The sequence below is a fragment of the Pagrus pagrus genome (genome assembly GCF_965226575.1).
Source record: "Pagrus pagrus genome assembly, chromosome: 10".
Lineage (NCBI taxonomy): Eukaryota > Metazoa > Chordata > Actinopteri > Spariformes > Sparidae > Pagrus > Pagrus pagrus.
The window spans coordinates 15,150,102-15,162,448 of record NC_140194.1 but is presented as its reverse complement, the minus strand read 5'-3'; the positions used below and the strand labels follow the sequence as shown (position 1 = coordinate 15,162,448).

General features: G+C 41.1%; 1 protein-coding gene across 11 annotated transcripts in view; it reads right to left on the bottom strand.

Moving 5' to 3' along the window:
- Window positions 1-12,347, bottom strand: part of LOC311263376 (neuronal cell adhesion molecule-like) — an 83,989-nt gene that overhangs the window by 14,861 nt on the left and 56,781 nt on the right. For 8 of the 11 annotated variants that reach the window (XM_084363386.1, XM_084363393.1, XM_084363391.1 and 5 more), the window contains exons 3-18: window positions 11,972-12,147; window positions 10,101-10,206; window positions 8,424-8,617; window positions 7,969-8,091; window positions 6,956-7,126; window positions 6,359-6,415; window positions 5,187-5,298; window positions 4,891-5,075; window positions 4,567-4,701; window positions 3,328-3,471; window positions 3,111-3,222; window positions 2,864-3,030; window positions 2,436-2,583; window positions 2,045-2,169; window positions 1,721-1,750; window positions 867-968 (exon numbers count right to left, since the gene is read on the bottom strand). In XM_084363386.1, coding sequence (XP_084219512.1) covers window positions 867-968; window positions 1,721-1,750; window positions 2,045-2,169; window positions 2,436-2,583; window positions 2,864-3,030; window positions 3,111-3,222; window positions 3,328-3,471; window positions 4,567-4,701; window positions 4,891-5,075; window positions 5,187-5,298; window positions 6,359-6,415; window positions 6,956-7,126; window positions 7,969-8,091; window positions 8,424-8,617; window positions 10,101-10,206; window positions 11,972-12,056 — 1,996 coding nt within the window. In that variant the 5' untranslated portion in view covers window positions 12,057-12,147. Of the gene's footprint in view, window positions 1-866; window positions 969-1,720; window positions 1,751-2,044; window positions 2,170-2,435; window positions 2,584-2,863; window positions 3,031-3,110; window positions 3,223-3,327; window positions 3,472-4,566; window positions 4,702-4,890; window positions 5,076-5,186; window positions 5,299-6,358; window positions 6,416-6,955; window positions 7,127-7,968; window positions 8,092-8,423; window positions 8,618-10,100; window positions 10,207-10,747; window positions 10,814-11,971; window positions 12,148-12,347 lie in introns of those variants that run through there. The other 3 variants (XM_084363388.1, XM_084363390.1, XM_084363392.1) reach the window with 3 other exon arrangements.

Here is a 12,347-nt window from a genome sequence, read left to right as displayed (position 1 = left end):
TCCCACATCCATCCCACTCAGACGTGTCTCACATTGAGCATGTTTTGCACGCTCTGGATCAACTTCTTGCCAATATCCAGACCACAATCAACAACCTGATCGACTCTATGTGAAGGAGATGTGCTGCACTGCACAAATAAATTATGTGGTCACACCAAATACTTACTGGCCCCCCTCCCTGTTCCTGAGGGTATTCTGTGATCAAAAAATGCATATCTGAAATCCTAGTCATGTGAAGTCCATAGTTCAGTGCCTGATAAATATATTTTTCCTCGATCAAATGCACGTTTTAGACAGGCCTTTCATCGTGACACACACCCGTGTGATGATTAATATTATTATGTTGTTTAATCCGTATCGTGATATGCCATACCTATCAGGTGTTTGGATTATCTTTGCAAAGGAAAATTGCTCAGGGATTTTAACACGTGTGCTCAGAATCTGAGAGTAGTAATTAGAGTAATTATTTTGTGTGTATAAAAAAAGTCCTGAATCTTTTTCTTCAACTTGTGAAATAGGAAGAAACATTTTTTTTAAGGACCACTGCAGTAAGGACTCCACCTCTGAGAAGACAGATTTGGAGATTTTTCTCTTTTTTCATGGACTCTTGCAGACTATATGATTGGATGATTGTAATTATGGAGACTCAATTATTGTAGATCATTCTGATTTTGTTCACACATATCCCCACATGCTGCTTAGGGGACTTTGCTAAATGCCAACGACATAATTAATCAAAAGGACACTCCAGAGATTTAGTTTTGTACCTTCATCATGTTTGGAGAGTCAGGAGAGAGAGATTCTTTGCCAATTCAAACCAAAATCAAGGTACACTGACCACACACACACACACACTTAAGACCTACTCTGAATAGGGCTGTTATGTTCATCCCCAGGAGTCCAAGTGAGCTGAACGCTCCTCTTTTTCTGATCCGTCAGCTCGAGGTCAGTCGGGGGATCAGGTTGCTCTGGTGGAGAAACAGCACAGGCAGGAACATCAGCACACAGTTACAGTTACATAATATGAACGGTTCATGCCACGAGAAGATGAAGCAAAAACAAAAGAGGAAATGCGGTTACATCATGTTGTTTCGTGACACTAGAATCACAATAAAAGCTAAAAAAAATGTTGGTTTAACCAAGCACACCTTTAAATTACTCTATTTCTTCACATTTTCAATTTGAGGATGGTATTTGCTCTGTGATGCACATGCAGACCGCATCATGCATATGAAACAAGTGGCGCTCAACTGAGCATCATCCATAATCACTCTGCATGAAATAGAGTCTCAGGCTCACCAGAGAGGCTAATGTTTAGAAATTGTAATGATAAAGAGGAACGCATGCTTGGAATAAATGAGTGATGAGGAAATTGAGCATTTGAAAAGATCCCAAGTGGTGCAACGAGGACGTGTTTGTTTACAAATGATCTTTGCATTCAAGTGTGCGTGGTTTAAGGCCGGCATCAGTGATTTAATGCATACGGACTTCAAGGGTTTGAGCAAAAACATAAACACATACAATTTATTTAAAAGAAAATCTAATGAAAAAACACCTTAAAGACGAAACAAATGAAAAATAAAGAATAGAAAATGCTCTATGATGGTCAAAAATAAATCTTCAGGCCACAACATGCTTCACTAAACAGAAACATCCAACAAACAACACAAGGCCATGTCAGCAGAGCACATCTGGGTGCTCATGTGTGCTGCAGGTTTACCGGAGACAACAGCTGGTGTCGGCGTGGCCTCTGCCAGGTAGGAGGGCGGGAGTGAAAACGTGAGTTTAGTGGTCAGTCGGCCAGAAGAAAACAAGAAGATTATCTGGCTCGCTAAGACGGTAACAATCAAATATTCATGCTGCTGCCACGATAGCTGACTAAATCCGCTTCTAAGTAAACTCTCCGGCAATTAACCTTGAAGGGCTGAGAGGCAATCTGCTTTGTATGTTACTGGACGGACTCACTTTTCTGGGAAGACCTTTAATAATTTGTGAGTTTGTTTTATGAGTCAGTGAAGTTGAGCTCCTGCAAAGCTGAACTTACCGACTACAGTGAGCTCAGCGCTGGCTGAGTCGTGGTCCAGAGTGGTGTTCATGATGCAGGTGTACACGCCCGCATCGTTCTCCGTCACATCAGTGATGGTGAGGCTGTCAGAGTCCACGATTAGTCTGGAAACAAAGCACGTAACAGATGGCTCAGCACTAAAACGGGAAAACTTGGATAAAAAAGCAAAACAACAAAGACCAAACTCTTGATACAAAGAACAGCAGTTTTACAGTTTGCATAGCTATGAACCAAAATTGAGCCCAAAAAAGTTACATAATGCACCTTTAAAGGTAAGACTGCTAATAAGATACAGGCTAGATCCCATTAAAACTACCATAAAGAGACAGCAAACACAGGGTTAGCGGTCTAAGAAGTCAAAAGCTCTGACCTCTCATCATCAGGCAGCTCTCCGTCGTCTTTGAGCCAGGTCATGGTGGGGATGAGTGACGGGTCGTGTTTCACCTTACACTCAAACACCGCGGACCTGCCCCTCTGGACCACTTTGTACTCCGGCTGCTTCAGGATCCAGGTGGGCTCTGATGGGAGAGGGAACAAGAGGTTCGATTCAGTTTAAATGAGAAAAAAATGAAAGAATCAAAACAATTTATTGTAAATATAATTCACACAGAAGATCACTGTGAGATGACCCTTTTTGGGCAGGTTTGGTTTACTTAGTCAATGTAAACAGAAATGTTTGATATTTTTACTTTAACTACCAAAATCTTTCAGCATCAACAGCACTATGCGAGTTATACACTAGTTTTATGCACTCCCTGTTTTACATGACAAGGATCTTCGTTACAGAAACTCTCTCACCTTTGACCTCCAGGTAGATGTGATTCTCAGAGATACCGAGGATGTTCCTGGCCACACAGGTGTATTTTCCACTGTTGTTGGCTTGAGCTATTGGAATCTCTAAAGTCCCATTGTCATGAATAATGTACGGGTCTCCAGCCAGGGTGCTGGACCGACTGCGCATGAACCTGAGACAGAGAGGCGGACGAGTTGAGCTTTTAAAGACACACATAAAACACATTCCTCTGTTGGAAGTTCATTAACTCACCATTGAATTTTAGGGATGGGTGACCCAAAGGAAGCGCAGTCCATCAGAGCCCGGTGATTTTTGATGACCTGGTAGACTTTGTTGGCTGGTGTCAGCACTCTGGGCTGCTCGGCTGTAGTGACGCAGCAGTAATTATTGCCATGTTATTACTCTCCAGAAATCAATGTGCATGGAAAACAGCATTCTAATGCAAATGGATCTTGTGTAATGAACTCACAGAGCACATTGACGAAGGCGTTGGAGAGGAGATAACCGTAGTCATTGGAGACATTACACTGGTAGACGGCACTGGATCCAGTCTGCACTTCAACGAAGATGATGGTGTCGTCCTCCACCTTTCTGCTGGGATCCTTAGGGGAATCTGTTCATGGATACCAGGGTTACAGCTGTAACTCTGGCTCTTTGAATTCTGGATGAATCTTGTCAAGATGCTTCAAACATGCTGAAAGGAGCTTTTTGGGCTCTTGGTTGCCAAACAGATAACTCTGGCTTTCATTTATGCATCCCATGTGTAAGGCTGGGTATCAAACCTTAATACTTTTTGAGCGGCAACCAAAATGTCTCCGTAGCATCAATTATTGAAAACTGTACAAGTTCTTTTATGGCTGTGAATAGTTCAACATTTTGGGAAAAGTGCCCATTCAATTTTTTGCCTCGTTAAGGGAGAACAATTTGATTTCTCTCTCACGTTTGTATGCTACATATGAAGCTATAGCCAGTAGCTGGTTAGCTTAGCTTAGCATAAAGAGTGAAATCAGGGAGTGAAAGCTAGCCTGGCTCTGTTAAAACATAAAGCCTTCCAGCATTGTATTTCGCTTTCTGAACTTGTACAAAAAGTAAAGTGTAAAATCAACAAGTTTGTGGTTTTATGGGGTCTTGGCTCAGTGGCGTTACTTCCTGGCAAAGATGCTGACTTGTCTTCACATTATGTTAGTTTGTCAGTTAAATTTTTTGTCTCGCTGTCAGTATTTCACTTTTTAAAAGTGATGGGGAGGGAATATTTTTTATTATTGAGAAGAAATTAAGAAAGCTTTATAAACTTCTTAACTAAGGACTCAACTTGATTTGCCCAAGAAAAATGACTTGGGACTTACTTTAGACTTGGACTAATTGACTTCACATGTCTGCTTCCTGGAGTCTCTCTGCTGGTTACCTAATTGCCGTATTTTCTGAAAATGTTGGACTATTCCTTTAAGACAACATTAAACACTGATGTAACAGAGAAGTTTTGTTTATTTTGTGGGTCTTCAAGAAAAAACATCTTTATATTTCTCAATGTAAGGTATGGGAAAAGTATTGTTTTGGCATCTGTGTCAAACTCAGGTATCATAATATCAAATATAGGGTAGAAATGCTGTGCAGTAGTCTCAAATAAAAAATTCAAACAATGCCCAATCTCCAGAATGAAAACGTCTTCTCTAAGAGAGTTTGAGTCAAAGGAGCAGGCTGCACTCACTCTCAATGGGGATGCCATTCATGGCCCAGGTGATGGAGGGCTTGGGCGTGCCGCTGGCCCTGCAGGTCAGCACTCCATTCTCTCCCGGTGCTAGAACAAGGTTCCTGGGAGTGCCACTGATCCAATATGGAGCAGCTGAAAATAGAAGAGAGCACAGCAGAAGGCTGGAGAATTAATCACCGAACACACTGCCCTGTTGGCATCTGTGCATAAATCAATTATGAGATGGAGGGAGAATGAAGAGACAGGCAGAAGGAGTGACTCTGTCGCCACATGGTGAGCGAACGGCCTGATGGGATGCTGTGCAGCTCATCACAGACGCACCTTTGACCGTAACATGGATGTCGTGGTCCCTCGAGCCGAGTGAATTTCGGCCGGTGCAGCGGTAATGTCCAGCGTCTGACTCTGACACGTTCACAATGCGAAGGGTTCTCTGGTAGTGGAGGAAAGATGTGCGCTTGGCTGGTAGGACGCCGCTCACTTTGGACCAGGAGATTTCAGGGGTGGGCCTGGATTCAAAGAGAAGGAGGGAGGGAAGAGACAAAGAGTGATGATGGCACTCGAGCAGGTGGGCACTTGAGGCTTTAAGAACTGCAGTAATGGCAGATTCTTTCACTTACAGTCCTTCGGCGATACACTCCATCTCCAGCACCTGTCCTCTCAACACTGTCTTGTAACTGGAGGGGCCAGATGGGACGAGGAAGGTTGGCTTCCTCTCATCTGCTGGCTCTTCTGCAGCCACACAAAGAAAACTGTTACCCACTGAGTCCACAACAAGACAAAGGCCCTTTACATTCATGATCCTTTCTTTGCTTTGGTATCATGAAACCTCTCCTCAGGCACTCGGCCACTTTATCTCTCATATTTTATGGCTGGTTGTAAATTTTATAGCCATGTTGTGTTTTATTGCACTGCTTTCTGCGGGTGTTTATTGTCAATTAATTGCCCTCTGGCCTTATAATAAAGACTAAAATGAACCTAAAGTAGAATCGAGAATAAGAGACATGAAGACTCGCATTCTGCTACAAACCAAACTGATAATAAAACAATGAGAATACATGTTTATGATGATGCCGATGACGATAACTTAACACCCTGGCATGTGCTTGAATGTGTCGCGTTAGCCAATGTGTGGTATTGTTCAGACAAAGAGACAAATTTAAAGATCTTCTGAGCAATGAGAAATGAAGTGAGAAGAAAATGATTAAGTAGGTGCGCTCTAAAATTAGGCAGGGCAGCAGGGGACGAGTGATTATGAAAATGAAGATTGCAGCTGGATTTTAGGCAGAAGGAAAGGCAAACAGAAAGGAGAATTTAAACATATGTATACTTTAAAGATTTGTTTTACTATCAAATTAATTTATAGTTAATCTGTTTACATTTTTTATCTTAAATCAAAATGTTGTTTCCAAAGCTCAAGACTGTATAAATGTTAAGAGACTCAGTTCAGTTGATGCTGGAATCGTCATGCAGTGCCAGTTTAAGCAGATCATTACAGGAAGTGAGTAGTTATCAGAAGGGGTTTGATTGGATAGAGCAGGAGTGACAGAGGGACAGAGAATTAACTTGGATTCTTGGATTCAGGGGTTAGTGCTACTGGGTGACAGCTATAGTTGATGCTCTATGTCGGGGGGTAAACACTAGAGGGTGCCAGATGTCACCCCTAAATAAATCAGTGAGACTGTAAAGAGCCTCGGGTTGACGGGTTGAAGGGTTAGTGTTAGTGGGTAAGGTGCTCGAGTTTGGAGCTCTAGGTCAGAGGGGGTAAACACTAGGGGGTGCCACAACTCACCACTAAACAAATCAGTGTCATTGTAAAAAGCTGCCATTGTGTCATTGATTGCATCCACTGTAACACAACAGAAAAATCAAACACGCCACAAGTTGAAATCATCAGACATGAAAAATAAAAAAATAAACAAACAATAACACATGTGTTAACTTAACATGAGGGCGTTCAGAATACAAAAAAATGACTTTAAATGACTAAAAACTGAAATGACTGTAATCTTTCCTTTCGGGAACAGGCTGTCTTCACGTCAGCTGCAATGCTCGACTGAATGAGAGCAGTCTTTGTTGTAGGTGGAGTGTGCGTATACAGAACGTCTCACAGAAGTAATATAATGAACGCCCGCCTGGCAGATAGTAAGCGGGGAGCCATGAGAGCTCTGACAATATGTCTTTTCAGTGGGATGACGACCGCTGGCGTCTCTGAGGATGAAATCACAGATAGGAAATGCTGTTTCCCTCCTACGCAACCATGCCAGCACGCACACGACTGTAAATGAGCTGCCTCAAACTCTCGTCATCTCAGTTATGCTTGCTTGCTCGCACATTACACCTTCAGTGTGTTTCCTTTATCTTCTCACACACACACAGTCAGACTTACTGTTTAGGACCTTAACAGTGATTGGCTGTTTCTGCTGGATGGTTTGTGTGTATGGGAAGCGGGCGTAGCAGATGTAGTCGTTCCTTGAATCCTCTCGGAGGACGTTAGCGAAGTAAAGGTCTCCGTTGAGGGACTGGGACACCCTGCTGCTCTGAGGCAGCTTCTGGAAGTCTGAAATGAACAGCAAAGTAAATATTTGAGGCGTACAGCAATTTAAATAAATGCTCCTGTTATTAATGCTGCTACATTATGAGCTGCTTTCTTTAAAGAGTTGATTGATGCTGATTACAAACATTTAGATGACAGATTATTACTAAAGAAATAGTGTTTGGTGGATGATCCAAAGTCACTGGGACACTGTTTCATGAAACAGATATTGCTGTCAATGTTTTCTGAGAACCAACATTTAAAGTCCAATAAGTAGTCGTTATTAATACACATATGATAATATCATTTAAAAAAACACAGATGTTAAAGCCTTGTAGATTGTCACAGCAGCTACTTAACAGACCTTGTGGTCCTTAAAGTCCTTAAAGTGCTCATAAAACACTGACATTTGGAAAATCTACATTACACAAGTAGAAAACTCCATGCACTTAGGAAGATTGTGTGATATCATAAAAAACTTGACAACGGCTACTAAGTGTCCCTTGTGGTTAGATTATCTAAATTACCTAAATTATCTCATTAGGAGTAAGAGAGAATATGCTTTCTTGTCATTTGGGTGAACTGACCCTTTAAAATCAACAGGCTAAAACTGTTAGTAGCCTCAAACTATTTGTGGAGGCATCGTGTTTGTATTTCGCAACATTAAGACCACATTTCCCATAAGCCCCTAGTTCTCTGCCACAAACAGGACAACTGATGGTTGCAGTTGGGATATATTAATGTTTAAAAACAAAAGCGAAGCTCAGGAGGTTAACTGTGAGGAACACTGACGAGGACTTCTTAAGAGCAGACACATCATTTTGTGTCATAATGTGTTTATGTACGCAGCTAAAACATTATCTTACAATTGTCCATCCAGAATATGATAGGAGGAGGCAGGCCGACAGGGGGTTGACACGGCAGCACCAAGGACACACCCTCCTGAACAACGATTGGCTTGATTTTCTCCTTTGACCACAAGGGGGACCCTGAAGAGGGAAACACACATCATTGGATGTGGAGTCGCATAATTAGTCATGAAGTATGGGGGTGACAAGAGGTGACGAGGCAAGATGAGTGGGATGATGGCTGACTGAATAACAATACGCAGAAGGAGAAATACAAAGGACTGTTCGCTCGATCTACTGCAAAGTAAAACATGCTGCTTCCTTCATGCAACCTTTACCTTCCAGGAGAGCTCTTAAGATGGAAAATGCTACTAATCGTTCAAAGAGGGAAAAAAAGGATGATGTGAGAAAGATGACATTAAGAAAATAGAAGAAAATGAAATGTTAGAAATGATAGACTGCACCGCACTTACTGGACTGTCGAACGACTATGTTATTGGAAACAGCAGTTCCATGTTTGTTCCTCGCCGTGCACTGGTACACGCACTCGTAATGTTCAGCCTTCGCTCTGCTGATGTCCACCACCAGGGTCCCGGAGTGGGGCTTCATGGTCACGTTGGGGTCCTCATCGATGTCAAAGTGGGTCCCGTTTCTAGTCCAGGAGAAACTGAGGAACAAAAACCAGACCGGTGTCAAAACAGAACAGCTCATATCCTCTGATAGTCATGCGGAGCGTGCAGCCACCACAGTGCATGCAGGAGCTATCATTCTCATTCCAAGAACGTCTGTGTAACATAATGACTGGAAGAACTGATAAGATTTAAAGGCCATGAAAACTTATTTTCTCAATCAGCTTCTGACAATGAGTAGATATTTCTGTATCGTTGGTTTGAAGTGAGCCAGGTTCGGTTGCAGAAAGGTGATGTCACATATTTCAATGTGTAATAAAATAAAAGTTGTAAATCAATTCCAATCAAATATGATTCCCCATTCCTCTTTATATCCCTTATTACACTCCTCAAAGACGGGATAAAATACAGCATAGTGCCTCTTCTGATTGACAGAGATGTAGAACCTGTGAAGATTTACTTCGTGTGCTTTGGAATTGTTCTTATCTGGAAACATTTGGAAATGTGTAATCAGAATAACTTCTGACACTACAGAAATTGAAATCTCGTCAGAACCTAGGATCTGGATTTTGGGAGGCAAACAAGGTCTGAAAATGAGCTTTAATAGAAAATACTATGAAAAAATATGGGCTCCTGGCCTTACTACTATCATTACAACTGATCATTTTGTCTACCTAAAGTTGTATTATATACTTCACCAACATACTAGAGACCCCACTGCCTTACTTGATTGTATTTTATTTTTAATTTTTCAGTTCTATACCGTACCAGGTTTTTGTGTGGGGGATCATAGGGGGTACTCTGTTTTGGTTTTTCTAATCCCGTATGTTTTTGATTACGGAAAATGGCTCTTTTACTTCAGTAAAAACATCTTTATGATTAACACAAAAAAAAGATCCCACGTAGTCCTAATGAAGCAGATTAGGTTTTATAATACAAAATATGAAGGCACTGGATATCATTATTATTTATAATATACATAATAATACCCAAGGATGTTCTTTTTCCTTGTCTTTGCTTTCATTGTTGCTCATTTACTCAAGTTTTCAGGTGCTTTGAAAGAGGATTTCAAAAAATGTGGTTGTGCACAATCTTTGCTGCTTGCCAGTCTGCACTTCCTCAAAAGGTATTTGAGGGTTACATAAGACTTGGCTTTGGGCTTAAGGTTATATTAGGGTAAAGTAAAGTGAAGGTTAAGGGCTAGGAGATGTAAGTGTGTGTGTGCATGCAGTGTTGAGGCAAATGAATTAGGTGTTACACTGAGATGCATAAAGGGAATAAAGACAAAAGATCCAAAAAGCATTAGCTTGGCATCTGGTGAGAGCAGCATGTGCAGGAGTAAAATGCCAACTTTACTTAAAAAGTCTGAATAACAAAAACTTTTAAACTATATTTTCTAGAGATTTGTCATAAACTGAAGCTTTAATCTGAAATTGGACAGGTGGTGGCTTAATCTAAACCTGGAGTATGTTTCTTAGTAACAGCACAATGATTGCAAAATCACACTTGACAGATTCCTACCTGGGGTGAGGCTTCCCCTTCGCCTCGCAGTGGATTATAATATTCTCTCGTGGGTCGATGATGTAATCCTTGGGGGATTGGTGAGTTATGGTCGGCGGCTGTGGCACTAAAAGCGATCAGAGAGAGGGCGATATTCAATCATGACCTTTACTGCATAACTAAGCTTTTTTTCTCGGTTGCTGTATTGACCACACAAGCAGCCATTACCAATTACATGCAGACTCAACACACTGAATCAAATCAGGCGGCTGATTGCTGACAGACATAAAAAAGCTCTCGTAACATGTGCAAAAAAAAAAGCATGCAGATGCTCAGGTACATTTCACTTTATTGTAATGATCCGATGCCTAATGTATTCCTGCCAGCGCAGGGGAGATAACTAATGGACTGTGAGAAAACAAATGATATAAGAACTCATGCTGTTTGCAAAAACGCTCTATGGAAAAATGCTCCACCACTTCAGCAACACACAGGAACAAAAACAGCAAACAACAAACCAAGAGATCAATGCATGCAATATAAAGTCCACTTCAAATCACACTCAGCACCTTTTAGCATAAAAAATATGACACAAAAATCCAATAAAATATCAAATATAGCCTTGAATGCACAACAACAAACTGCTAGCACAACCTCTGCAGACTTACATCCTTCCAGAACTTTAGTGTTTTTCCCAAGAATCAGCAAACAAGAAAGGAAAATTGTGACAGTAAAGAGAACCAGACATTAGTGTTGCAAAACTTCCTGCATTAAATCTGCTTCAAACGTGGTTTAAACAAAGCTCCCTGTTGAGAAACGCCAGCCTGCAGCGGTCAACAGCTCCTAACAAACAATATGTAGAGGATCTACAGAGACGTCAGGCTGTGGAGTTGGAGGTCAGGCTGGCAAACTCTTTTCTTTTCTCCATCAGTCAAAATGAGGAACATTGGGTCTAAGGAGTGTTATGTTTACACCATATGCTGGAGTTTCCTCTATAAATAGATTTTCTTCTTTGGAAAACAGGAAACTAACCCTATCAATCTGTAGATGTAGAGATGAATACAGATCGTTAAGATACGTGTGATTAGAGCTGAAACGGTTCAGTTAATTGATTATTAATATATAAATATCAAACAGCTGCTAATTATTGGTTTTTAAATGTGAGCATTTGTTGCAAAAAAGAAAGAAACTGTAACTTTAGTATCTGGGAAATGATAATGGCCGTTTTCCACTATTTTCAGATATTTTATTGACAGAAGATTAATAAATAAATTGAAAAATATTCTACATCTTATTTCGCTGTTTAAAAAAAAATGTTTTGATGCAGATGATGTGACACGGTCAAACAGTGAAGAATACCATGTAGCTATGGAAGGGGAACGAAAACATACAGAGGTTAAAACCAAACTTTTACCAACCACATTCTCATTTTGATGAAAACAGGATTGCAATTTAGCTTAGATTATTTTAGCTGAGCTTTGCTTTGCTTAGCTTATTACGATGACTGGAAACATGGAAGCAGCCAGAAGATTTTATGTCTTGTTTGTCTAATCCAAGTAAAAACCAAAAAGTAATATTGAAAAGTTGTGGTTTTACACAGGGGTATGTGTTGGACAATGTCTTGGCTGGCTGCAGTGATTTATAGACATGTTGAACTATTCCTTCAAATGTTCTTTCTATAAAATGTCAGAAGATGGTAAAATGTGCCCATTACAGAAAGGTTATAGTACTTATAATACAGAACTTTGTTTAAAACTTCTTGATTTTTTTCCCCAGTAACAGTCCAAATCTCAAACATATCTCAGCCTGAGACAAAACGGACCCCTAAAATTAGTCTATTTATGCTTTCTTAGATGTAAACGTGTTGTGTGGTGCGCGATCTGCGTCCTTACGGTCTAGTGGAACCTCCAACGCGGTGGCGAGGTGTCCCAGGAACAGCACCAGCAGCGCTGCGTCCATCCTCCTCCTCTCCATCATCTGTGTGTGACGCAAAGGTCTGCCCCGAAATCCAGTGATGCCCCGCCTCTCTGCTCAGTCACACCGTCTGAGGACACGTGCACATTCACAACTGCATGGAGAGAATGACAGAGAAACAGAGAGACGGCATCAGAGATAAGAGGATAGAGGCAGGAACAGAGATTACTGGGTTGAATAGCACATCCAGTTACTGCAGCCATCAATCAAAATACTGAGTTTGTTCTGTTTTCTGTTCATCAGCTGCTGAGAGAGAGAGAGAGAGAGAGAGAGACAGACAAGTATAGCTCTGGC